This window comes from Acanthochromis polyacanthus, chromosome 22 (assembly GCF_021347895.1).
Source record: "Acanthochromis polyacanthus isolate Apoly-LR-REF ecotype Palm Island chromosome 22, KAUST_Apoly_ChrSc, whole genome shotgun sequence".
Taxonomy (NCBI): Eukaryota; Metazoa; Chordata; class Actinopteri; family Pomacentridae; genus Acanthochromis; species Acanthochromis polyacanthus.
The window spans coordinates 25,424,047-25,451,758 of NC_067134.1; the positions used below are offsets into that span (position 1 = coordinate 25,424,047).

Consider the following 27,712-nt stretch of genomic DNA (forward strand, 5'->3'; position numbering starts at 1 on the left):
ATCCAACGAGGTTTCCACTGCATGCTGAGACTTCAATAAGGCATTATCCTGCTTAGATTATTGTTACCAGTCAAAAATAAATAACTAAATAAATCACTAAGGGCATTAATTTACATTTTCACGCTTGTTGCAATCAAAATGTAATGTTTAGATATCTTCACCAACATGAGACAATCACGCTTGGGTATTTAAATAAATGAATAAATAAGACAAGATAAGTTTATTGATCCCAAAGGAATTTTTGTGACAGAAATTGTGCAGAAAAAAACCAAAATGATATTATAAAAATCAGATGCATTGAGGAAATGAATTAGCTAAAATATGACTAGAATAGAAAAGTAGAAAGTAATGCTAATACCATACATGATAATGAAATACGACACATGAAATTGAAACATTACAGCTGAAAAAAATAAATATTGCACATTGCATCAACAATGTTGTGCCATAAAGTGAAATATTGCACACGAAATTGAAATGTTACACATGATGCTTGAACGACTGAAAAGAATTCTTTAAAAAAAACTCTCACTATTACTTCTTTCCTCCTCTGGGCGTCGCTGCAGTCCAGACCAGACCAGTGTGTCCCAGATCTCCTGCATGAGTCAGACTGTTGTGTAAAAGCGTCGATCGCCGAGTCATGGATCGCTGTTGTTTAACTTGCCCACGCAGCACAAGGACAAACCGCGCTAGCAGCATGAGCACACACCAGATAGGAGCGATGACAAACGCGCAACTTTGCATGACTTAAACTCCCTACAGTCAGTCGCGTCGGCTTCGTTTGCATTAAAGGTGTGTTTTGCGCGGCTGTTAGCTCGCTAGCAGCTAACTGTAGCGCAATTTGGAGTACCCTCTGTTGGTGACAAGTGGAGTGTGTTCATCATTTGAAGTTGACAGCAGTGTCCCTGCAAGATAAGGTAGATAAGGTAATGCTGAAAACAAACAACTGCCTTTTTTTAACATCTAGACAACCTTAAAATACGTGTCGGGAGCGTTAATTTAATCCTGCTTGTTGTTTATTTAGCTTCTCAGTGTGTTGGGGTAGGTATAGTAGCCTTTCTGGTTTGTTTTTGTGAACTTTTATGATTAGTGGTTTATTACCAGTATCAAAACAAGGTGTAGTGACCTACATTACAGTCTAATGTTATTGTAGCCTAGTCAAGCTAATTATATGTAACCTGAAAGAGAGAGACTCCTGCTTTGTTTTAATTATTTTTGAGGTCTTACAAATTATATTTATAGATGTAGTCTTCTTGACATGTAAATTTTTGTATAATAATCTTTATTTATATCACACACATCAAAACCCATGCTTAAATGGGATTCACAAGGCAAAAATGCATTTAAATCTGTGCTTGTTATGCATCTCTAATAAGATTTCTCTCTTCTAGCTGCAGACATGGGGTTCATCCAGAGCTACTGTGAAGCTAATACGTCCATCTCCCACACCTGGCTGGATGAAGGCATCTCCCCTTGCTTTTACTTCACCCTGGTCCCCACCACCCTCCTCACCATCGCCTTCTTCCTCGGCACCATCCACTGGATCTTCTATCAGAAATACGGCACGGCAATGGAGCCCAAGTTCATCCCACGCTCCCGCCTCTACGCTTTCCAGCAGGCCCTCTCCATCATTCTGCTGTTGCAGTTTCTGGGTGGGATGGTGTGGCAAGCTGCCACCGCAAGAGAGCTCCCAGGTTACGCGGTGCTGTATGGCTGCTTCTCTATCCTGGGCTGGGCTTGGGCTATATCCACGCTCAGGGTGGAGAGACGGAGGGTTCTGATAATGGACCGAACGCGGGGACACAGCGCCGTCCTGCTGCTGTTCTGGGCCGTGGCTTTCTCAGCTGAGAACTTGGCCTTCATTTCTTGGTACAGTCCTCACTGGTGGTGGGGCCTGGAGAACAATCAGCAGCAGGTGAGGAGAGATTGAAGTTAAACGGCATCATTTTGGAAGCAATGATTGGATTCTAGTAAAAGCCCTGATGTCGCACAGTCATAAATGCTGATTCACTGACTATGTCAACAGTCTAATCGGCCAAAGGGCAGATATATATCAAAGGTGTGTGTGTCTTTTAAAACACACCCTTCAAAGCTGCCCAACCTGACTTGATCCATAGATTCTGTATCCACCCTTGCAGACACAGCTAGACAAGATGGAATGCAAGTCCAGCACAGGGCTGAAGCGTTTTCTGCTGAGTCATGTCACGTCAGGCTTTCACATCCTGCACGCGACACTGTCAGCCAACCACATCACAAGACAAAATCTTGCCCCTCCCACCCAGTCAGTTGCTTTAGGTTCAAGTTTGTGGTGATATAACTCTGTAAGCATGACTTGACACTTGTGTCTTTCAAAGAGCACTGTATAGAATGTGATCAGCCCTTAACTTAAGATTAAATAATTGTCTATAATTCCATCCCTCATTCCATAAAACCGACATTTTATAGGGGTAATTTTAATAGTAAATGACATAGAAGTGTGAAGTTACTCAGAGGCTTTGTCATTGTATAATAAGGCCCACAGTTGTTCACTCATTCACAGCTCTGTTATGAACATTAACTGAAGTTCTCCCCACTGTTCCGTGCTGCGGTGTTGTACCCATAATGATTTGTTTTTAAATGTCTACGACCCCCTCAGGTGCAGTTTGCCCTGTGGCTGATGCGCTACGTTGCCACCGGGCTGCTCTTCGTCATTGGCCTGAAAGCACCAGGGTTGCCACGGAGACCATACATGCTGCTGATAAATGAGGACGAGCGGGATGTAGAAAACAGCAGACAGGTAGTAACACTTTAACAGGTTAAAATCACAACCTGGGACATTTTTACGCTGCCCGGCCAAAAAAAACAAGTCGCACACTCTGATGTTTCATGGGACCGCTTTTAGCTTTGAGTACGGCGTTCATTCACTGTGGCATTGTTTTGGTAAGATTCTGCATTAATTTCTCACCAAAATCTTCTGTTGATGATGGGAGAGTTGGACCGCTGCTCGAAGTTTTTTTCTCCAGAATGTTCTAAAGATTCTCAGTGGAGCTGAGGTCTGGACTCTGTGGAGGACAATCCATCTCATGCTCCCTGGTCCACTCATTCACAATGTGAGCCCCATGAATCCTGGCATTGTCATCTCAGAATACGCTCGCACCGTCAGGAAAGAAAAGCTCCGTTGATGGAAAGACCTGCTCATTCAGGTAGTCAGCTGACCTCATTCTTTGGGGACATAACGTTGCTGAACCTGACCAACCCCAGATCATAACCCTGAACCCCACAGGCTGGTAGGCACTGACATCACTTCATCTGCCTCTCTTCTTGCCCTGATGCCTCCATCGCTTTGGAACAGGGTAAATCTGGACTCATCAGACCACATTTGCTCTTCGAAGATGATGGTTCACCACTATCCTTCCAGGTTTTCGCAATGCGTTGGACCGTTCTTAACCTGATTTTAGTTTCAGAAATCTCATTAGTTGTTTTCTTTGCTTGATGCAGGACGATAATTTGACCTTTCTGAGACAGATTAACATCCTTTCCGTGACCACAGGAGCTCCTCACTGCATCGGCTAGGGTTTAATAAGTTGTTGCAGCTGAAACATATTCAATCCAATGAAAGGTTTTTACCTATTTGCCTAGTCAAATCTTGGTGGCATTGCTTTTTTTGGCCAGGCAGTGTATGTGACTGTACCAATCACTAATTAAAGCAGCTTTTTAAGCGTTTCATTCTCCGTCTCAGAGCCTGTTGGGGAGAACAGACGAGAATGAGTCCACCTGGCGGGACTTCTGGAAGAAGGTTCGTCTGCTTGTTCCCTACATGTGGCCCAGGGGTAACACCTTTCTCCAGCTGCTGGTCCTCTTCTGTTTGGGGCTGCTGGGAGCGGAGAGGGCCATCAACGTCTTTGTGCCCATTTACTACAAGAATATCGGTGAGCGATGTGTCTTCTTTACTGAGCCGCAGACTCAAGTTATTCAGAGCTGGAGTTAAATGGTCTCTTTCTGCAGGGATGTTGCTGCAACAAGCCTGCGCCACAATCTAAATGTGCTTTTTGTTTATTAAATTTGACCTACAAAGCCTCCAGAGTGTGTTGTGTGATGAAATTGAGACATCTGTCTTCAGATAGCACAAAATGCCTGGAGGGTCAGAGAGTGGAATATAAAATACCCTAATGCCTGCAGAAGTTTACTTTGTCTCCTTAATCATCTTGATTATCTACACTGTCTTCAGGCCAAATACTTGCCCTCGTGACTTTTTCCTCTTGTGTGTGTCGTCCTCTCAGTGAATGAGCTGACTGATGGCAGCAGCTGGCACACCGTGGCCACTACAGTGTGTATTTATGTCCTGCTAAAGTTCATGCAGGGCGGAGGAGCAGGTAGGATTCACTCATTCTTGTTACGGCTGCATAATGTCTGAGCAAAGACGGACACATAATTACTCCACAGTGAATGCAGCACACTGACATGCAGCCTTAATTCACATGCCACATGACCGTAGATGTGAAGCTAATCACTTTCACCCTCTTTCTAGGCGCCTCAGGGTTTGTCAGTAATATGCGCTCTTTCCTCTGGATCCGGGTGCAGCAGTACACTAATCGAGTGGTCCAAGTGCGTCTGTTTTCCCACTTGCATTCCCTCTCTCTGCGCTGGCATCTCGGCCGCAAAACCGGGGAAGTGCTGAGAAGCATCGACCGCGGCACCACTTCTATTAACAGCTTACTGAGGTGAGATGGCATGGAGGGTGGTTGGTTGTACATATCAGCAGTAAAAAATAAATGTGTTCTGCAATTGTCACACCACAGAAAACTGGCTTCATAAAGTTGTAATGATTAAAAAAAAATCACAAAGTATATAAACTTATGTATCAAAATTGCTCTAACCGTGCGAACAGACTTGAGTTCATCTTAAACCAACCAAACAGGTCAGTTGTGAAATCATGAATGCCCTACAGAGGCAGGCGCTGGTGCTGGTGATCCTCAGTTCTTCATTATTGCAGCTCTTTACATAATCAATCCACCTCTTCTTCATGTCATCAGTCTTCCAAAATTGAAACAAATAAATGGAGAAAGACCAAGCTGTTCTGCACATTCTGGCATCCAAGACGCAACAATTGACCAAACTATAGACTGTAGTCGGTGTAGTAAGAGAGGAACCATCAATGCTCGTACTGTCTTCTTTTTAAAACATCATGGTGTAATAATCTGTATCATGTGTCATGATTTCTGACCGGCCCACAATTGAACAGTCCGACTCCACTATTCAAAATTTAATATTTTCATTTGTTTTAGCAGTTATTTTGCTATTATGTGTTTAGAAACACTTCTCACACACCTTAACCCTGCAAAGCCAAAATATCTCTACAAAAAAATTTAAATAAAACATAAAAAAAGTAATACTTTTATGTATTTCTGTATTTTTCCACAGCTACATCGTGTTCAGCATCTTCCCCACCATCGCTGACATCGTCATCTCCATCATCTACTTCATCACTTACTTCAACGCCTGGTTCGGTCTCATCGTCTTCATCTGCATGACCTTGTACCTCAGTAAGTAGTGGAATTTAATTATCATCTGGGTCATTCCATAACATTTCAACCAGTGGTCCCCACCTGACCCTCTCAGATTTTGCTAAGTTTTTACATACATTTAGTAAATTATATATGAAGGGAAAATCCAAAATTTGAATGCTTTATTGTCATTAGTTTCAAAGTTATGGCCATTTGAAATAGGTAGGGGGTACCCTAAAATTGCGGCCAAAATTAAGACTTGAAATTTTCGACCATTTTCAGACTTCTATAACTTCTGAACAACAAAAGATAGAGATCTGAAATTTTCAGAATCATTTCACAGTGACCTATAATCCTTAGAAATGTGAAAATATTTACTTTATATTTATAATTGCATGTTACAGAGAATGACAAAGTTGCGATTTTGTCCATGACGAACTTCTAAACTGCTACATTTGGCCACCCATTACACAAAAACTAATCATCATAACCATTAGAAATTTTATGTGGTATAACTGGGCTATCTAAGGATTGGATATGTATAAAATGAAAGTGCTATGGTATGTAATGGATGAAATATGAACAGCCAAAAATCCAAAATATCTGTCCGACCTTCGGATTCAAAGGTCAACATCAGCATGTGGGATAGGTGGTATCAAAAAATAAATGACATCATGTGAAATTACAGGAATTTCCCTAAATTTTGACACCAAGCACAACTTGCTTCTATAAACCCTTCATTCTCTGTAACATGCAATTATAAATATAAAGTAAATATTTTCACATTTCTGAGGACTATAGGTCACTGTGAAATGATTCTGAAAATTTCAGATCTCTATCTTTTGTTGTTCAGAAGTTACAGAAGTCTGAAAATTGTCGAAAATTTCAAGTCTTAATTTTGGCTGCAATAATAGGGTACCCCCTACCTACTTCAAATGGCCATAAATTTGAAACTAATGACAATAAAGCAATCATATTTTGGATTTTCCCATTATATATAATGTACTAAATGTATGCAAAAACTTAGCAAAATCTGAGAGGGTCAGGTGGGAAGTTTTCTTAAAATTGAAATGATATGGAATGACCCATCTGTAATTTAATAGTATACATTTTTTTGTGGGTTTTGTGGGGTGAATGTCACTTGAAAATGTTCAGATTATCTGCTGGTAACTTCACCCAGCTTTGACGATCATCATCACTGAATGGAGAACCAAGTACAGACGAGACATGAACCTGCAGGACAACGCCGCCAAGACCAAGGCTGTGGACTCTCTGTTAAACTTCGAGACGGTACGTCAAAGTTTTTGTGCTTTGGTTCATTTTAAGTTGGAGAATTGTTGTAAAACACATTGAGATGCACGCGGACTGATTTTGTCTGTTAAACAGGTGAAATACTACAATGCGGAAAGCTATGAGGTCAGCCGCTTTGAGGATGCTATCTTGAAATATCAGGTAAGCCGAAGGTATTATTTTCATGACAACAGAATATGTGGCTATCACTGTGTTTTAAGATTGCGATCAAGCTGCACGAAATATGATAATTTATCACAGGTTTAGTTTAGAAACATAAAGAAAAAGTGGAAAGAGTTGATTTCAGCAAGATAATACATCACCGGTCAGCTTTCAGACTTAACTAGTTGTGACTTTTTGGTATTTTGATGCTTTAGAAACATCGCAACGCTTAGAAAATACAAAACGTTTCATGATCTGACAGCCTAGAACAGGGGTCGGCAACCTTTAACACTCAAAGAGCCGTTTCGACCCGTTTCCCACAGAAAAGAAAACACCGGGAGCCGCAAAATCCTTTTGGCATTTAAAATGAAGACTACACTGCATATATCACTTTTTTTTTACCTCTATGCCCTTGTTAATCGGCCTCTAATTAGATAGATTCATTTTTTTAATCGTGTCCTTCCACTAATATGTCATTTTTGCTCCTGGACCTCATATGTTACATAACGTTAGCTGGAAATCAATATTTTGCGAATGTCTATTTAACTTGTAAACTCTATTTATCTATTTATCTTAAAGGCATTAGAGGAGATTTAATTTCCTACGACTTTGAACGTAGCATGCGCATGCGCACATACAACCTCTCCCTCACCCCCCTCTAACCTCCCTCCTCTTAACATTTACGAAGAAACGCCCCCCTCCAGAAACTTGCGTAGGACTCGTGAAGTTGTCTTTTACGGCTGGGTCCCCCTGGATCTTTATCGGCCATTATGTAAAAAAAGATGAGCAAAACAAGTCGTCAGCTAACTATGAAGCTATACCAAAGCAACACATACAGAAAACACGTAAGTCCAAGGCGTACGTAATCTACGTAACGAGGCTTGAGCCGGAAGATTTTTGATTGACAGGAAAGGGAGCAAACCAAACGCCTCGGTCCGAGTGCAATGATTGGCTGATGTTTTTCAGGTCCTGCCATGTCCACAGTTTTTTTTTTTTTTTAATTCTTTTACAAACCATACATACAAGTCCACTAAAGGTCAGTATATTCATTTTATGTGAATCAGACAAATTAAACAAAAAAAATCCTCCATAATGCCTTTAAGCTAATAACTTTTCTCCGGTAAGTCGCTGCCCTATTTTCCAAGACGACACTCCTCTGACTCTGACCTGCTGCCTGGATGTGACATCGAGCCGCGTTCTTGCGAGTAACGTGTATTACCCTATGAGTACTTTTGACTCAAAGACAAGACGTGTCTTTCTTGGAGTGGAGCTTTAATATACAGGCTTGCCATTCTTGAGTACAAAACGATGTGAAACTACAGGCGTTGCTTCTCCAGGAGTAAAACAAACAAACAAAAGCCATGAAACGTGTGGGAATCGGAAGCTCCATGTTGTCTCTCTGCTTCAACTCTGCGCTCTCATGCGGTGGAGTGACACGTCAAAATAAGAGCGGTAATTTCACAATAAAATTGTCTATATTAAAATGCATTGAAACGCGCCTGAAAGGCAGAACTATTTATTTTCCAAAGTTACAGGGAGCCACAACAGAGGGCTGAAAGAGCTGCATGCGGCTCCGGGCCGACCCCTGGCCTAGAACAAACTCCACTCACTCCTTTGCTCTCTTCTTACTGTTTTTCCACTGCAACTATCCAATAGAAGCAAAAAAGCAAAGTAATAATCCTTCAAAAAAAAGCAAAGAAAGGAAAGGAAATACTACATTTTCTATCACTCTTGGGTCAGTGGAGCTTTGAGCTGTTAAGGAGTTGTTGTTAAAGATAGTTATAAATAGTGGGGGTAAATCTAGGAGACTATGTTAATGACACGACATCTCAACAGGAAGCAAACTGACGATGATACTGTCTGTTTGAGATTGTCGTATAACTTTATAACAGTGTTGCAGAGAAATCAGTAGCTGTGTGTAGAATTTATTCCTTGTCTAAATGTTGAATCTAATGGTTCTTGTCTCCTCCTGTTAAAGGCTTCAGAGTGGAAGACTCAGGCGTCGCTGGCTCTTCTCAACCAAACACAGAACCTCATCATCGGGTCAGGCCTGCTGGCTGGCTCCCTGCTCTGTGCCTACTTTGTCACTGAGGGAAAGTTTAAGGTGCTGAGAATATTTGCAGAAATACCGATGCACTTGAAAAGAGTTCACATGTATTTATCTTTCATTGATGTCAAAATGTCCCATTCAAACACTGTCATCCTAGGTTGGTGATTTTGTGCTTTTCGGTACCTACATCATCCAACTGTACACCCCCCTCAACTGGTTTGGAACCTACTACAGGTAAGAAGCGGCAGAACATCAGAAAGGGAACATTAAACCTTTGAGATACTGCTTCAACAGAGGCTCTGTACCTCTGCTTGACTCTTCTTGGTGTCTGTTTTGTTTTGCTGCAGAATGATCCAGAATTCTTTTATTGACATGGAAAGCATGTTCCAACTTTTTGAAGAGGAGGAAGAGGTACGTTTGAAGCTGAAAGCTGTTTGGAGCTTCGATTTTTAGTGCTTTATCATGTGCTTTAAAAAAAACCTACTGTGTATGTGTTCCCTTATGCAGGTGAAAGATGAAGTAAATGCAGGAAATCTTCTCTACAAACTGGGAAAAGTGGAGTTTGAGAACGTCTACTTCAGCTATACGAACGGGTTAGTGGATGCTTGTGTTGATAGTTTAGGTCAAAGTTGTGAGCAACAATAAATGTGAGGCATATACAGATTGTCTTTTTTTTTTAAATTCAAATTTTTATTATGAAGAGAATCAATACAGGACATTGCAGCACATCATATTCACATAAAGAAAGGAAAAACAAATACATTCTCTCCTGGTTTTTTTTTAGTTGTATGAACTATGTACTTAACATTAGAGTAGCTCAACATAGAATCCAGAAAAAGAAGAAAAGAGAAGGAAAGGGGGGGGGGGGGGGTCAGTTCCAAACTTACAGCCATGTAAAATCTGATGTAACTGAGGATACGTGTTTGATCCAAGATGTTCAACAACTTCTAAACTTCTCCTCCTCTAACCGAAGAGTAAAAGTGAGTTTCTCCATCACGAAAATATCGTGGACTACAGCTATCCATTCCTTAGTCGTAGGTGCATCCGTAGACATCCATTTCCTAATGAGAGCTTTCTTGCTGGCAGTCAACAAAATATGAAACGTATATTTATTCGAGAAACCCTCAACAGTGTCAGGACTCAAGCCCAGGTACAACGTCACAAAGTCGAAAGGAATTTTTACTTTAAACACTTTTTCCATATTATTTTTTATTTCTGTCCAATTGTTCAGGAGCAACGAACAATGCGTCTTTTTCTTTGTTGTTTTACAGCAAGGAGATTCTCACAGATGTGTCCTTCATTGTTCTTCCAGGACAGACAGTCGCCCTGGTAAGTCTGAGGAACAGATTCTAAAGGAGGATTCACACAGACAGCGAGAGAACGGCATTTAATTCAGAATTAGCATGAACTTCCTGCAGTGTTCCAAAGAAATCAGATGAATCTTTCTAAATGGGTAGATGGATACATTTACACAACAACTGCAGGTGTTAGTATTTTGTACATGTGCAGGGATGAGAATTTTCCGCGGATCCGCAGAATTCCGTGGATTTTATCATTGCCAGGGTCATTCTTGTGAATCGTCTAAATTCGAGGAGAACATTTTTTTAGGGGGTGAGGTATGTTTATGGTCGGCGAGTCGTAATATCGAACGGCTGCTAATATCCACCGCGCTGAATGCCAGCCGTCACTCAGTGAGAGCAGTCATGTACAGTACTGTAATCGAATCACCATGAAGTGTAGAGTCAGAAGGCGGGTGTAACTCAGTGACGACAGAGGCGCGACGATTCTAACAGGATACGTCAGCCTATTCGTTGCGCTGAATGGTTGTATACCTACCCAACTGCTGCAGAGTGATTTGAAAGACAACCTTTTAGCCCGCCTCCCTCCCTGCCGAGCTTCCCTAGACCCTTGCGTCGTAAGAGCTGGGTGACTGTAGTACCATCTCTCTCATGTGTGTGACTCTGCATTGAGAATGAATTCTCAGAAATATTATTTGACTTCTTGGTAAGGTGAGAGGAAGAGAATATTGAGAAAGGTAACTTAATTTATTTTACATAAAGTTATGTTAGCCATTTGGTTTACCTACACTGCTAGTAATGTGAGCAAACTGAGAGCATAGTCCCTATCACCATGACATTTAGAAATAATTTTGGACCAGATTGATATATATTAAATTTTTTTAAGGACTCTCAGGCCACTTTTTACTGCTGTAAAATCTCCAAAACCCAAGAGCTTCGCCTCCCTGAATCCCCCCACCGGCCTCCGCCCTGGACCCAGCTGGGGGCCACCCGGCTAATTTTCAGCTGAAAATATTTTTTCTCATTCTCATCTCTGCATGTATTTGACATTTGATGGGTGGGATGGAAAATGTCCTCCAAGTCTGGAATGACCTGTTTGCTGAAATTGGACAATCTTCATGCATCCATGGGTGAGCGTAATCCCCGCTGTGGACCTGCAATTATTGAATCTGCAGCTTTTTGAAGCATTGGCAGAAAAATATCCATTCCAGGCAGCTAAGTTCTGTGTTTTCTTTCAGTATGATTTGAAAACAAACATCATTATTAATGTTAAAAATCAGTTTTCTTCATAAAGCTGCAGGGAGCTCTCGCTAAACTCCATTTCCACAAATCTCTGTAGCGAGGTAAAGAGCGCACAGTTAGCATGACATTTAGAGCTATAATAGCAACATTAATGGGAAGTGTGTCAAGTTGAAATATGTCAGAATCCTCCTTTAATTCGAGATGTTTTTCCCTCTTCTCGCTGTTACATCCTGTGCTCTCTGTTTAAGTGCTATTATCATTTCTTCCTATTAATCTCCCCAAGGTGGGACCTTCGGGATCCGGGAAGAGCACCATCATTCGGCTGCTCTTCCGCTTCTATAATGTTCAGGGAGGCTGCGTCCGCATTGATGGCCAGGATATATCAAAAGTAAGTGCATGACACCGGAGCAAGCGCACAATCCTACAAGCATAGATTAGCCCCATGCTCCTGAGATGACCAGGAGCAACAGAAGCACAAGTCATAATGTTCTCTCTTTATTATTGCTGTGCTGTGTGGACTTTTTATTAGTTCGGGTTCATTGTCTTTCCTCAGGTGAAGCAGATGTCTCTGCGAGCTCATATCGGCGTCGTTCCTCAGGACACCGTGCTGTTCAACGACACCATCCGGGATAACATCCGCTACGGTCGCATCTCTGCCAGCGACCAGGAGGTGGAGGAGGCCGCCCTGGCTGCTGATATCCATGATAAAATCATGGGGTTCCCAGAAGGTAATGCAGAGAGAAAATATGTTCAACTCTGATACGAAGAATTTAGAGTATGTGGCTCGTTAAACCTATGTTTATACTATATTATTAACATGTTTATGGCAAAAAATAACACATTTTTTTCTGCGGCAACTAACATTTTAGTAAGAAAAGAAAAGATGTTCACCGCAATGCACAGATTACGACTCTGCCCTGCTCTCAGAATGTTTTTTTTTACCATCTACCCCTTAATATATCTGGCAGGTTATGATACACAAGTGGGTGAAAGAGGTCTGAAGCTGAGCGGAGGAGAGAAGCAGAGGGTTGCTATTGCCAGGACAATCCTCAAAGCACCGCAGATCATCCTGCTGGACGAGGTATAAAATGTGAATGCGTCCTGTAACATTTAGCATTAATTGATGCTTTGATGCAAGGCAAGGCAAATTTATTTATATAGCACATTTCAACAAGGAGGCGATTCAAAGTGCTTTACAAAGACATGAAAACAGAAGATGACAATTATTAAAAGAAAAACAAAAGAAAACATTTATGAAATCATTAAAAAATAGGTCAGAACAGTAAAAAAGATCAAAAACAAGGGCTGTTTAAAATAACTGTCATAAAACATGTAAATAAACAGGCCTTCAGGAACATGTTGGATAACCATTATACGGCTTTGAAATGCGTAAGTCTTGCTAAAGTTTTCTAACCTAATCTCTCTACAGGCCACATCTGCTCTGGACACTCAGACAGAACGCAACATCCAGGCCTCGCTGGCTAAAGTCTGTGCCAATCGGACCACAATTGTTGTAGCTCACAGGTAAATCATCCTCGTACTGTGTTTTTCTTTTGCAGAGGGTACTTTCAAAAGCCCTTCGCCACACCAAAAAATGTCACTGGGGAAAATTTGCTCTTGCATACTCTCCTTGAAAAGTGTTTATTCCAACAATGTTCAAGCTTTGCTGCCCTTTCGCCTCTATATGAACCCAGGCGTGAACTAACCGTGACGTCACCCGTTGGTTTCAATGCCGAGAAAATGAAGCCCGGATTTTGCTACTTCCTGGTCGCCATTTTGAATTTTTTGGAGCCAGTGACATAAAAAGTGTCATCAAACAGGCTGGACCGGAGAGCAACTCGGGGCAGGACCAGTCTATGGGACTGTCAATCAAGTATAGCCACGCCCCTTGGCTCCGCCAACTTTAACGATTTATTTAAAATTCAGTATTGATTTATTTTAAGATCGGCCACCTGATCTCTCATTTTGACCATGAAAACTAACGGGAAAAAAATCCTGAGCTGTAGAACATCAGTCTATCAAATTTTATTTTTTCCAGTGATGAATTGGGGTCGATGGAGCAAAAGCTTTTTGGAGCCAACCCTAGCGGACGGCGTGATATTGCAAGTTTTTGACGCTTCCGGGTTGGCTTCATTTTTGGAGCCAGATGGTACGTCCATCTTTATATACAGTCTATGTATGGACCCCAGCAGTATGGGTGACGTCACACTATCGTTCAGAAGGTTGGAGTCACTCAGACAATTTCATGTTATCCATAAATACTCCTGCTTTTATCCATGTGCTAACATAACTGCACAAGGGTTTCTAATCATCAATGAGCCTTTCAACACCACTAGCTAACACAATGTAGCATTAGACCACAGGAGTGATGGTTGCTGGAAATGTTCCTCTGTGCCCCTATGGAGATATTCCATGAAACATTTCCAGCTAGAATAGTCATTTAGCACATTAACAATGTCTACACTGGATTTCTGATTAATTTAATGTTATCTTCATTGAAAAAAAAAGCTTTTCCTTCAACAATAAGGACATTCCTCGGTGACCCCAAACTTTTGAACCGTACTGTCTGTGTTAAGACGGCGTCACCTTGCTGACAGATGCCACTTGTTTGAACTTTTTGGGGATGTTTCCGTCGTTTGCTTTGATTCGGGATCAAAGTTGTGAACTCATGTCTCATCCTGGATCACTGATCTCCAGAAAAATTGGCTAGATTATCATGAAAACAAGCCAGAAGTGTCCGTTCTCTTCAACTTCTGATTTGGTGTCGACAGACTCAAATGACTACCAACACTTGAGTTTTTGTGGATATAGATACAGTTATGCCCCAAAATGAGAATTAGGCCCTTTCTTTCCGGGTTAAGTTAAGACTTTTGTTGAAGTAAACAGATGAATTGTTTTTAAATCCATCAGGTTGTCCACCATCATCGGAGCAGACCAGATTCTGGTCATCAACGATGGCCGGATCGCTGAGCGAGGACAGTAAGTGTGCTTCACTCATCTGCTTACTAAGATAAGATAACTTTATTGATCCCTCAACAGGGAAATTTACATGTTACAGCAGCTAAACACAAATGAGGAAGGATCAAGACATGAAATACAAAAGGGCTAAAATTGGACTAAAATTAAACTTACAATCAAACAATGCACATTTTCTCATGTACAGATGGAGCATGATGATTACCCTCCTCTTGTTCACTGATCTCTAACTCATAACTCTATTTCCCTCCCAGACACAATGAGTTGCTGCTCAAGGGAGGCCTGTATGCAGAAATGTGGTTGAATCAGCAGCAGGCTCAGGACTCGGACTCCTCATCAGAGACGGAATCCAAAGATCGCAAATCTGAGAAACTGCAGCCTGCATCGACCTCTGCAGGCCACCAGGGGGACTGAATGTATTCGTTGTTATTGAAACTTTACATTTTTACTCTCGCTTTTAATTGTAAAAAGCTGGTAGGCTATTTCAATGCGCTAGGACACTTAGCAAAGGGACAGTGTTATTTATTTGTAGGATTTTTTTTAATTGAATGTGCAATGGCAGGGCTCAGTGTAAAGGGAAGGTGCCTTAATCAAACTGTGGAGGAATTAACACTATGTTCAGGACATCCCATAGTTCTGGTTATACTCAAGGTTTTGGTGTTGGGACTATTACCTCTAAAGAAAGGACAGATAACGGTATGTTTTGACATTGGAAGGCCAAAGAATGAACAGGAGTGCATCTTATCTCGTGTTTTCATTCGAGTGACGCTGAGTTTTTTACATTTTCAGTGCTTCTAAGATTAATAGAAACACTGCTACCACTGATTTGATATTGTTTGTATTGTTTTTCTATTTAATGTTGTGAGTTTGTGTTGGCTCTGACACAAAATGAGGATTGAAAAATCTGATCTTGAGAGGCTGATGATTCCGTCCTGCTGAACAACATATGAATTGGTACACAAGCCGTCAGGGATTTAGATTTGTTTTTTTCAAGCTTTTTGGTCATTTGCTGTTTTTTTTTTTTTTTTTTTTTTTTAAGTGATATTTTATTTCAGAAATTCTTAAGCATCTTGATCACCAAAGTTGGGTGTGTTGAACGTCTGTTCCTTGCGTCTTCTTCAATTGTGAAGAACTTAAAATTAGATTTAAATTTTTTCTTTAGAAAACTAATGTCTAAAGTTGTACAGTCCACAAATCTTTGGACATATAGCCAAATTATTATCTGTGTTTTGCTAAATTAACATGTCAAACTCTCTGAATAAAAAGATACATTTAAACTCAATGTCATATTCAAGTGTGTGTGTATATATAGTCCAATACACTATTTCTGAATAAGAATCGTTTGCTGTCTTGCTACCTTAAAAAGGCATCAGTCATGATTATAAACTTGTGTAAATATTAGTTTTGTCTTGTACCTATGAACAATAAAAGTTTTTTTTTAATGTGTTCCGGTCTAGTTTAGGTTTTCAGATGTTACATTAGTGCTACTTTTGCATTTTAATTGAATGAAAACACCATAATGCACTTTTGTGTTTGTAATAAATACGTTTTTGCCATCTGTAATACTTGTAGGTATTAGATCACTTAACTCAATTGGTCACAATATCAATTGTGTTGGATTGACAGGTGACTCCTTTATCAAGTTGTTTTAAGGGGCTAAAGTAGCTGGGTCAATATATAATTACAGGGCTTTTTGTGTCATAATTGACATTTTTGCTGTTTTCAGGCCTGAAATCAACATGGCCGCTTACAACCAAACACCACATGACATTTTTACAGAAAGATTCTTCTAAATATTATATGTACAATTGTGGTCATGTGATCTGGAATTAACACACTTCCTTGAGAGTTGTTTTTGTAATGGGTAACTTAGTTGAAAATGATTTCTCGGACACAGATACCGAAAAAGAAATATCTGATATGATTATCTCAACTTAATGAAAAGAACACAATTGAATTTTCAAGCCTTTTAAGAGAAATTTCATGTCAATCTGGACTAATTTTTTGTGATTGTAGATCATTTTCAAGTTATTCTGAGCTGGTCAATATATAATTGTGGGACTTTTTGTAACACAGATGACATTTTAGTGATATCCAGTCATCTATTAATAAGTGATTGTTTCCATAATAAATAATTATGGAATTTGTAAAGACATGATCATAATGAACATAAAAAACACTAGTTTTCTTTTACTTTTAATAAAAATGTATGCAAGATTTATGGACTTTGAAAGTCCCTCAATTATATATTGACACAGTTATTAATCACTGATTTCAAGCATGACTGAATAAAAGTGTTGTTGTTAAAACTGATATAGAGTCTCCTTTACAAACATTTTATTACTTTTTTATTATAAGTTGCCACAGTCTTTTGGCATTCAGCAATATCATTTTTGATACCAGCATGGAAACATAATTAAGTTAAAAATAAAAATGTCCTCTGGTTGTTTAAGTGCAGCGGAGTGGCGCCCCCTGCAGGAGCAACTATGAGTCACATCCAGGCGTCACTGACTGTGGGTCAGGGCGTTGCGAGCTGAGCTTGAGGAAACAGGCGGGGGCCAGGCCGAGCAGTCGTCTTCTCTATATTCGGCGAACTAATGTTTAATCTTTAGTAAATATGGATTTCGACGCGTTATTTAACGAGAAGACGTTCCAGTTTTCGGACTTCCAGGAGTTTACGGTACGTTGCTGAGCTAACGGCTAAGTCAACAAACTACGACAGCCGAGGCTAGGCGCTTCAGCTCGCGTTAGCATGTCAGTTATACCTCAGTATACTTGCCTAGAATCAAATAAAACTAACTCTCCTTGTTATGTGGTACTGTTTAGAGTTTTATAGTGTGTGTTTTAACGTCTCTAAATACTTACGTAAGGCTTCCCCTATGGATAACATACCGCTAATGTTAGCTCTAGCTGTGGGCCTAGCGTCAGCTGAGCTAGCATGCTGTAAACGATATCGAGTGTGATATCTGCTGTTGCATAGTTGAGAAATTGCTGAGCATATTGCTTTGCTATATCATTATATAATCATACGTACGGCTTTTTAAGCCTGAAGTTAGCTAACTTAACTTAATTATCCAAAACTACAGTTATGCTAACACTGCTTGCTGCTGCTGTTGTTTTTATAGTTTCTTCCAGGACACCAAAAGTTGACTGAACGGGTGAGAAAGCGGCTGTATTATGGCCTGGACAAAGATGTTTCTTTAGATGCCCTCTCCTGCCCCGTTACAGGTGAGAAAAACATCAGCTTTTCGTTACATGTGACTTCACTAATGTTACATAGATGAAGTTGTCCTTGCTTTAACTTCTGCAAGTGCTTCCAGACATGAGTCATTCTCATTATGTAAGTGAAGATTTCTACTGATTGTGTTTGTCTTGAGCAAACCAAAGTCACAGCCAAGGTCGGTTATAAATGTGCAGAATTAACTTGCAAAAAGAAATACTGTCACCTGTGAACCTGTTTTTGAGGTTGTGCTTCCTTGTCTTGCAGATATTGCTGTCGAAATCTTCCAGAAATCTGCCCCAAGCCCAATACGTAAGCTCCAGAAGAAGTATGCTGCTCATGTTGCCAGGTTTGTGTTGTGAAAAATGCTCGCACACCCAGGTTGTGCACTCGTGCAAGAATACAAAGTTGTACAGTCGGTAATGTATGTGAAAAAAGTTTTTTTTTTTTTGCTGCAGGGAGGCTTGCATCTCTCCGTGTGCCATGATGCTGGCTTTAGTTTACATCGAAAGGCTCCGACATAGAAACCCTGAATACTTGCAAAAGATCTCCTCCTCTGACCTCTTCTTGATCTCTATGGTATGTATTTGTAGTTCATAGGTCATGCTAAAAGTGTTGCAGTGTTTTTATTACTGTGCCCTACTTATTTCAGAAAGAGTTTACTGACTTTGTTTACATCCTGATCAAGTTCATACTGCTTCAATTTTTTAAATAAATTATACAATAAGAGTTGCTGTCAACAAACACACTGAAATCTCTCTTTTGATTTAGATGGTTGCCAGCAAATACCTGTATGACGAAGGGGAGGAAGAAGAGGTGTTCAATGATGAATGGGGAGCAGCTGGGAAGCTGGATGTCCAAACTGTCAATAACCTTGAGATGAAGTTCTTGAATGCCATTGTAAGTGGAACCGTATGTGCTTGTGTATGCACGGTGTGACCGCATGTGTGTTAGGTTCAAGTTCATTCTCTCAACCCTAATGTCACATCTTGTAGGAGTGGAGCCTCTTCACGGAGCCAAACGACTTCTTCGACATACTAAGTCAGCTGGAGACCAGGTTGGTAATAAGTCCTGTCTGCATTATCAGTGAGTCAGTGTTGTAAAGCGTGTTGTGGAGGTTTTATTTCTGATTCTGTATCTCCAGCATTGCAGAACGTCAGGGGATGAAACGTGGCTGGTTCACCTACACTGACCTCTGTGTGCTGTTGGAGCAGTCTGCATGGAGTCACGCCCTCACAGCCATCTACCAGCACTTTACCAAGGTGGGAAAAGGATTTGAGTTGAGGGCTATTTTGATTATGGACTGTTTTTTTTTTTCTCAATTGATCAATTGGTTGTTTGGTCTACAAAATGTTGAAAATTTAACCTATGTTTACAAATGCACAAGATGACGTCATGAAATGTTTTCTTTTGTTCACAACCCAACCCAAAATAAAATATTTAATTTGAAGAAGCTGAAATCAGAGAATGTGAATTTCCCTCAGGATGAATAAAGTATCCATCCATCCATCTATCTATCTCTATTTGAGTTGAATGTATACTCATTTTGTAGCATTCTTCTTACTTGTGTTCTCTATAAGTTACAACAAAGTGAATAATTATTCAGATTTGGTTTGATGATAACACTTCACCCTGTTTTGCTTCCAGGTTTCCTGTATGCTCGGCCTGGTCTATCTAACCAGTGTGGCTGGCCTCATTGCCACCAGTGCTGTGCTGCACCAGCTCAGCCTCTCCAGAAGCGGCCAGTCTCTGCTTCCACTTCCCGGTGAGATCAACTTGGGCCACCTTCAGACTTCCCACTTAAACCCAGAAGCTCCCGCTGCAACCCAACGCCTCCCATGTTGTGTTCTGGCCAACAAGAGTCTGAGCCGTCAGGTCGGCGCTCCTGGAATCAGCCAGGACCACAGACAGCCGTCGGCCTCCACACAGACGTCAGTGCTGTGTCTCTGGGGCTCCTTCCTCGCCTCGATGGGTCACATACATCCTGAAACTAAATCTGAAACCTCCCCACACTGGTCTGCTGCTTCCTTCATCTGCCCCGGCTGTCTCGCAACCCTCCCTCCTCTGCAGTGTGGGCTTCGAAACACCTCAGCACTCCTCATTGAAGGTCCCCTTGATAACCAGCAGCACCGTGCATCCTGGCTCTCCTCCAGCCTCCTCGGATCTGCTGAACCTGATCTGAACTCTCACCTGGCGGGGTTTCCTCCTGTGCAGCTGCGACCCTGCCATCTGGACTCTCTGCTGCCTGTGGACAAAGTCCAAGCTCTGCTCATGCCTGGTTAGGGACAGCACAGCTTGTCAACCTGTAGTGACAGACTCTGGAAATTAAACCAGCATTGTTTCATGACTCATTAACAGCCACACGTCATGCTTTTGTTTACTTTTTCAGATCTAGAATGCAGGTGCAAAGATGAGAGTAGTTCATCGCTTTTGGGAGGGTTTGATGAAATTCACTTATGGGATGAATTTGACACAAGATGCCATATTCTTCTGTTGATCCTCTGAAACTTATTACGCATATGAAGATCATTTAATGTTTTTCATAGCTGAAAACTTTTTGCCACGCATATTTATCATATATGAAAGTTCACAGCTGTCGGATGGTGATGTAGGGCCTTTTGCAATGAATGTGTTTTGAGTTATTTTGTCACAGCTGTAAGGCTAAAGCTGGTCGCTGCTTGGCAGGTTGACGAATGTGTGTGAAGGGTATGGGGCATATCTGAAAGATTCACAGCAAGTGTTTTGTTTTTAATGGTCGCGCTCTGTCGGAAGAAAACCAGCTTGCTCCACATTTGCATATCGTAGTTTGCTTTGCGCAGGTACAGGTTTACATCAGACGTTGGTCATACACAAGCTGCAAGCACTGAGTTTGTTCACCAGTTTGTTTGTTTTTTGCAGCAGAGTCTCCTGTTGTTCCCTTTTACCTCAGAGAAAGCAGTGTTGTAGCATCAGTTGCTGCACAGAAATCCAAAACTCCTCCTATTCTGGTTATTTACGGCTGGTTTTGGTCGTCTTTCTGTCTGCAGTTACAATATTCATCAGATTTTGTGTGGCACCAGGATGTTAAAGTCACTTCCCTGTTTGGCCAAATGGAAGAGATTCACCTCTAAGTTCTCCCATGTGGATGGTCACTATTACGGATGGGCTTCTGGGGTTTCATGCAGTTTCTAGTTTGTTTTTGTATATAACACCTTAAAGGCTAACTGCAGTGTTACTTTTACCGATCTGGAATTTGCACATCTTGCTCCATTCTTTTTTTTATTGGATATTTCTCTCCATTATCACTGTGTCGTCATATCTTTTAAACACCTGAAAGAAAGAAAGGAAAAAAAAAAACATGTAAAGAATCGATTATTTTTATGTATGCGGGTTACCCACATTTACTTTGTAATTGAACCTTTGACAAATTTGATACATTTTGGAGCAGGAAGTCCTTTAATTTTGTACATGGTGTAAAATGCAAATATTGTAAAATGTGTAGAAAAACAACAGAATTCATTAAAAAATGATGCATTTCTTTGAGAAATCGGTTTGTTTTTGTCAGTGATGGAGATAAAGATGAAGGCTGACAGAAGTGTAATTTCAGTAAACAGTCATAAAAGCCCCTTTTTATGATGTTTAAAAGCATAAATTATTTGCTAGCAGCCTTGTGAGTGCAAATATACACTACCAGTCAGAAGTTTGGACACATCTTCTCATTTAATGGGTTTATTTTATGTTGTAGATTCTCACTGAAGGCATCAAAACTATGAACGAATACATATGGAATTATGTAGCAAACAATTGTGAAATAACTGAATATGTTTTATATTTTAAATTCCTCAAAGTAACCACACTTGGCTTTAATGACTGCTTTGCACACTCACAGGTGTTCCTTGTAAAGGTTAATTGTGGCATTTCTTGCCTTCTTAATGGGGTTGGGACCTTCAGTTGTATTGAAGAAGTCAGATTGGTCCACAGTTGACAACCCGATTTGACAACTGTTAGAATCCATATTATGGCAAGAACCAATCAGCTGAATAAAGAGAAATGACGGTCCATCATTTCTTTAAGAAGTGAAGGTCAGTCAGTCTGGAAAACTGCAAAAACTCTGAATGTATCTCCAAGTGCTATGACGAAAGTGGCTCATATGAGGACCACCCCAGGAAAGGAAGACCAAGAGGACAAGTTCATCCAAGTCTCCAGCCTCAGAAATCACAAGTTAACATTACCTCAGATTAGAGCCCAGATAAATGCCACAGAGTTCTAGCAGCAGACACGTCTCCACTTTAACTGTTCAGAGGAGACTGACCAATCAGGCCTTTATGGTCAAACAGCTGCTAAGAAACCCCTACCAAGGAAAAGAGATTAGTTTGGGTTCAGAAACACCAGGAATGGACTTTAGACCAGTGGAAATCTCTGCTTTGGTCTGATGAGATCTTTGGTTTCAGAAAAGGTGAACGGATGGTCTCATGCATGGTTCCCATCGTGAAGCATGGAGGAGGAGGTGTGATGGTGTGGGGGTGCTTTGCTGGTGACACTGTTGGGGATTTTTTCCAAACTGAAGGAACTGAACCAGCATGGCTACCACAGAATCCTGCAGCGACATGCCATACCATCCAGTTTGCGTTTAGTTGGACCGTCATTTATTTTCCGTCTGGACGATGACCCCAAACACACCTCCAGGCTGTGGAAGGACTATCTGACCAAGAAGGAGATGATGGAGTGCTGCTTCAGATGATCTAAACCCAATGCAGATGGTTTGGGATGAGATGGACCACAGAGTGAAGACAAAATGACCAATAAGCCTCGAAGGGAACTCCTTCAAGACTGTTGGAGAACCATTTCAGGTTCTACCTCATGAAGCTCATGGAGAGAACCTAAATTCTAAAACATGTTTTGACTTATTTCACACTTTCTTGTTTTCGACACAATTCCATATGCGTTCACTCATAGTTTTGATGCCTTCAGAGAGAGTACACGGTAAATAGTCATGAAAAACCATTACATGACAATGTGTGCTCAAACTTTTGACTGGTAGTGTGTGTAATACATTCCCTTCAGCAGCATTAAAAGCAGAATGCTGATGTGGGTTTTACAGAGAGGAGAGCAGATGTCTGGTTTTAGCCGAATATGCAGCGTCCCTCCCCCTCCTTGAACCTCTCCCAGCTTCTCTTACCCCTCCCCTGAGCTCATACCACTCCAGAGCTCCTAATATAGACCCGACCGCTTTGTAGAAAAGGGGTAACAAACCAACTGTCTGCTTCGTGGAAACCAGCCTTTTCATGGACGCACAACAGAATAATGGAGTCTCGATCGCAGGTGAAACACTTTTTGTGAAGTTTACTGAAACCGAGGTAGCCTTAAGGATTGTAAAAGTGCTGGTAGTGTCATGTGGAGAATGTTTCGCTTCATGTGTTGCAGGTGTCATTCCTGGACAAGAAGCAGGAACTACAGAAACAAGGTACGCTCACAATGACTGGCACATGCTCGCTCTACGTCTTTGTAAATTTTGGTGGAAGATCATAACCTGTTGGTGCATATTTGTTGTAATTCCTCCTAGAGGCTGATGCCACCGTCTACATGAACTTCATGAAAAGCCACCGCTGCTACGATGCCATTCCAACCAGCTGTAAACTGGTCATATTTGATACCACACTGCAAGTAAGACTTCAGTACAATAATGTTCATATAGTTAAGCCCAAAGTTATTCATACAAAATGCCAAATTGCGATCTATAGGGATTTCTTATGGCTGGAAATGACATGAACATGTGAAAGCAGTACAATGTTGTGTTAGAGATGTTATATGGTAGATTTTTAGCTATTTCTGTTTATTTTTGTTTTTTTTTTTTTAGATTTTTACTCAAATTGCCATGCAGAAAAGTACTAAATATCTCTCAGCAATCAGTGGCAGCAATTACTTTTGGCTTACTTTGATGTTGCTTGTCCCATTTTCCTAAAAACAAAACACCTCCAAAACATTACATTCCAACCGATACTTGAACATTTGGGCGATGCTCTTGGCCTTGAATGCTTTTTCTTTCTTTTGCCAAACAAATCCACCTTCCTGCATCAAAACAACTTCGTTTTCAGTTCATCCGACCACAGAATGGATGTCTTAAAGCTTTGTTATTTGTCCAGATGTGCTTTTGCAAAGAGCGATTCATAATTTTATGCAATTTTTAACTGAAAATCTTAATATTAACACGACCTTAGATGACTGAGAATCTACACAGGCTCTTAGTTGAAACCACCAAGACCATTTGTGTTGAAGCTGCATTTTTACTTGACTTTGTGTCATTTTCAAGAGAATTCTTCACATGGCATTTTTTGTAAAAATATCAAAATATACATAAAACACGGAATTCCTGTGTTTTGTCACTTGTTTGTCATTATCAGCTTGAAGAAACTAATTTCTTAAAAATGAAACTTTTTCTTGATTTTCCATAATTTTGGGCTTTTGAGTGACTTTATCTGCCTCCAAAAGGTGAAGAAGGCCTTTTTTGCACTGGTGGCAAATGGCTTGAGGGCTGCACCTCTGTGGGACAGCAAGCTGCAGAGGTTTGTGGGTAAGACAGGATTAAATTCATCAGCACGGTGATTTGATATAAATTCTAACAATGGGAATAGAACCCTCTGTTCTGCCACAGGTATGCTGACCATCACAGATTTCATCAACATCCTCCATTGCTATTACAAATCCCCCCTGGTGAGCATGACCATACTGCAGTTTGAGTTGAGACACAGTGTGCTGTTTTTTGCTTGTTTGTTTTTTGCAGGGCTCCAATGTTTGATCAATCACATGCTGACACTGTTTTTCCCTCTGAAAGGTTCAGATGTACGAGCTGGAGAGCCACAAGATCGAAACGTGGAGAGGTGATTCAGTTAAAAGTAAATAACCTGCACAGATCAACAGCATTTTCTCCCTGGTTACGTAGTAAAAGATTGCATGTAATCGGGATTGTGTAATCAGAGGACAAAAATAGGTAACTGCAGTATAATGAGCCCAGATTACCTTTACTTCACTCAATTTGCCTGTTCTGTGAATCAAATCTTAATTAATATTTGTGTTTTTTTAATGAGTATTTGAGTTTTTGTTCCTTTTAATTTAATTTCGCTGGATTTTGGTTGATTTTTATGTGAATGTTCTTAAAGAAACATTTGTAACTTTTCTTTTTTCCACCAAAAAATGTTCAAAGATTTCCCAAAAATGTTGAAAATGTGGACATCAGAAGTTTCACTGTGAAAATATTTTTTTTTTTCACATTTTCAAACTTTAAAACGGGTCAATTTTGACCCGCAGGTCGACATGAGGGTTAAATTGATCTCACCCAACCCTTATTATTTCTGTGCAAACACCTCCACCTGAGCTGTCTCTCTTTTCTTCTGTCTAGACGTCTACTTACAGTATTCCAATCACTTCCTCATCAGCATTTCTCCAGAGGCCAGGTGAGTCTGCGGCTCTTAAATGTTCTATTTTAACTGGATTTCCAGTCTAGTAAAGCCAAGCCGTGCATTCCTCTGTTATCTCTCCTCCCTCCAGCCTCTTTGATGCCATCTATTCCTTACTGCGATATAAAATCCACAGGCTGCCCGTCATCGACCCCGAGTCTGGAAACGTCCTGCACATTTTGACACACAAAAGAATCCTCAAGTTCCTCCATATATTTGTGAGCTTTAACTTGATCTTTATGTTTGTAACCTTAAATCCCGTGTGCACCAACATTCTCCAACTGAGGTATTTGGATGCTTTCAGGGGACAAAGGTTCACAAGCCTGCGTTCCTCCAGAAGCAGATCCAGGAGCTGAGGATAGGAACGTTCAGGAACATCGCCACCGTGCAGCAAACAGCATTGCTTTATGATGCCCTCTCCATATTTGTGGAGAGGCGGGTGTCTGCGCTGCCGGTGGTGGACGAACAAGGTATGCTTCTTAAGAATATTTAAAGATATTCTCCCTCTATTCGATTAGCACTGATGTCTATTACATGTTTGTTTTCTCAGGAAAAGTGGTGGCCCTCTACTCGAGATTTGACGTCATTGTAAGTGCATCATCCCATGTAGTTTTTTACTGATTTTTTTTTTGCAACTTTGTGATGTTTATTATCGTTGTTTGCTGACATTTGCTCCAGAATCTAGCAGCTCAGAAGACCTACAACAACCTGGACATGAGCATGCAGGAGGCCGTCCGCAGGCGCATGTGTTACGTCGAGGGAGTGATCAAATGCTATCCTGATGAAACTTTGGAGACCATCATATGTCGCATAGTCACAGCTGAGGTACATCTTTTTTGGACACTTCTGATTAAAATCATAAGATTGCAGGATAATGGAGCATCTCTGTCTTTCCTCAGGTCCATCGGCTGGTCCTGGTGGACAGATCTGACGTGGTGAAGGGCATCATTTCTCTGTCTGACCTGCTGCAGGCCATGGTCTTAACCCCTGCAGGTATTGATGCATTATTATCCTAGCAGCAGGGGGCAGAGCGTCCCCTCCTTTACCTTCTGTGTAGTCCTGGCAGTGTTCCTACTTAAGTCGGCTCTGGAGCCTCGTTCCCACTCCAGCCAAGCCCCAGAACCTGCATCCTCCCTGTTCCCACAGGCTTGTTGTTGAAAACCGTCCCCTTGCTTTCAATCTTGCACTCGAAAACATGCAGGTACTCCCACACAGCTGCTCTACGAGGCTTAGTTTCGTTCTCTAAACACGCCCGTGACAGCTGCAGAGGAGAATGACAGCACAATTCATTTGCATCTTTCAGAAACTGACTGCAATGAGAGAACTTAAGAGGAAGAGAAATGCCCTGGCTGTGCTGCTGTTTACATTAAAACGTCTTCAAGTTTTGTTACTGGACAGTGAGCTGACCTTGATGCCATGATGTGTCTATCGGTCCACTGCATTGGCTGCATTTGATCAAATTGATCAATGTGTGTTTATTCAACATACTGTATTTCTGTAATAAATTTGTATCAAATCTTGCCAATATGTGGTCGTTCTGCACTCTGCTTACATATACAGTTTTGGAAATTATTATTAGACCACTGTGATCACTGTTTCATGATCTTCCTTTGGTGGAGCTATTTTCTTCTTGAGGACAGCTGTTCTGCAGATTTCAAGCCAGTTAGCTAGTATGGTATTTTCTCATCATCTCATAATATTTTTCTTTTTGGCATTGTTGAGTGATAATTTAGTTTGGATTATCTGTTGACAGTTTATGCACAAAAAATGGTGATTCATACATTGTAAATTTAGGTATTTTTATAGTTTCAATTTTAGAAAGCTATTTGTTTTCTTATGTATGTTATAAGAAGCTATTATTATTTAACCAGTGTAAAGGTGGTATAATAATTATTATCTGTATAAAAAATAGTATTAGCATTATGGTAGAGGCAGATGTAACTGGTATAATTGAGATGATTTTTTAAAAATTTTCGTAATAGGATTTTATTTTATTTTGCTTGATTTTATCCACACATGCACATATATTCCCTCAGATTAATCGAAGACACTATATAAAATAAAATAAAATAAAATTAATGACTCAGTAGATGCAGATGTAACTGGAATAATTGAGGTAATTTTTTTTAAAATTATACTTATATGATTTAATTTTATTTTGTTTCATTTCTTCCACACACATGCACATATTCCTTCAAATTAATCTAAGACACTAGATAAAAGTAAATAAAATTAAATTAATGACTGTAGATGCAGATGTAACTGGTATATTCAAGGCATTCTTTAAAAATGAAACATATCAGAGTATTTTATTTTATATTGCTTTATTTTATTTTGTCCACAAATATACACATATTCCCTTAGATTATTCCAAGCTACTATGTAAAATTAAATTAAATAAAATGACTCAAAACAGACAAATTTAAGTGGTACTTTCAAGGCATTTTTTAAATAAAATTTTTTATTTTATTTTATTTTCCTCCCCATTGCTATGTTTGATTGGATGCTGTCTGTATTTTCAGTATATAATAAAAAATATATAAATAATACAAATGTAA

General features: G+C 40.4%; 3 protein-coding genes across 5 annotated transcripts; all 3 read left to right on the forward strand.

Annotated features, from left to right (window-relative positions):
* Nucleotides 1-593: 593 nt before the first annotated feature.
* Nucleotides 594-15,947, forward strand: abcb6a (ATP-binding cassette, sub-family B (MDR/TAP), member 6a). 2 transcript variants are annotated; one of them, XM_022207859.2, is made up of 20 exons: nucleotides 594-926; nucleotides 1,392-1,915; nucleotides 2,636-2,776; nucleotides 3,719-3,908; nucleotides 4,260-4,352; nucleotides 4,508-4,700; nucleotides 5,401-5,522; nucleotides 6,664-6,773; nucleotides 6,870-6,935; nucleotides 8,914-9,039; nucleotides 9,143-9,219; nucleotides 9,333-9,396; nucleotides 9,493-9,578; nucleotides 10,257-10,314; nucleotides 11,809-11,913; nucleotides 12,079-12,253; nucleotides 12,494-12,606; nucleotides 12,955-13,049; nucleotides 14,436-14,504; nucleotides 14,756-15,947. In XM_022207859.2, exons 2-20 carry the CDS (start codon nucleotides 1,400-1,402, stop codon nucleotides 14,913-14,915), a joined length of 2,559 nt encoding a protein of 852 aa, XP_022063551.2. In that variant the 5' UTR covers nucleotides 594-926; nucleotides 1,392-1,399; the 3' UTR covers nucleotides 14,916-15,947. The 2 variants fall into 2 exon arrangements, with proteins under 2 accessions (XP_022063551.2, XP_022063553.2); XM_022207861.2 differs by having other exon boundaries at nucleotides 594-917.
* A 1,050-nt stretch (nucleotides 15,948-16,997) lies between these two features.
* On the forward strand, nucleotides 16,998-21,247 carry cnppd1 (cyclin Pas1/PHO80 domain containing 1). The gene is made up of 8 exons (XM_022207854.2): nucleotides 16,998-17,181; nucleotides 17,627-17,729; nucleotides 17,989-18,070; nucleotides 18,180-18,300; nucleotides 18,493-18,621; nucleotides 18,717-18,778; nucleotides 18,866-18,983; nucleotides 19,369-21,247. Exons 1-8 carry the CDS (start codon nucleotides 17,119-17,121, stop codon nucleotides 20,002-20,004), a joined length of 1,314 nt encoding a protein of 437 aa, XP_022063546.1. The 5' UTR covers nucleotides 16,998-17,118; the 3' UTR covers nucleotides 20,005-21,247.
* An 814-nt stretch (nucleotides 21,248-22,061) lies between these two features.
* Nucleotides 22,062-26,681, forward strand: prkag3a (protein kinase, AMP-activated, gamma 3a non-catalytic subunit). Of its 2 annotated transcripts, XM_051943149.1 has the most exons (13): nucleotides 22,062-23,022; nucleotides 23,125-23,164; nucleotides 23,264-23,364; nucleotides 24,190-24,271; nucleotides 24,353-24,411; nucleotides 24,533-24,578; nucleotides 25,097-25,151; nucleotides 25,246-25,372; nucleotides 25,459-25,624; nucleotides 25,705-25,742; nucleotides 25,833-25,979; nucleotides 26,054-26,147; nucleotides 26,458-26,681. In XM_051943149.1, the coding sequence occupies exons 1-13, from the start codon at nucleotides 23,005-23,007 to the stop codon at nucleotides 26,481-26,483; spliced, it is 999 nt and encodes a 332-aa protein (XP_051799109.1). In that variant the 5' UTR covers nucleotides 22,062-23,004; the 3' UTR covers nucleotides 26,484-26,681. The 2 variants fall into 2 exon arrangements, with proteins under 2 accessions (XP_051799109.1, XP_051799108.1); XM_051943148.1 differs by having other exon boundaries at nucleotides 24,533-24,593; nucleotides 26,054-26,681.
* The last annotated feature ends 1,031 nt before the right edge of the window (nucleotides 26,682-27,712 follow it).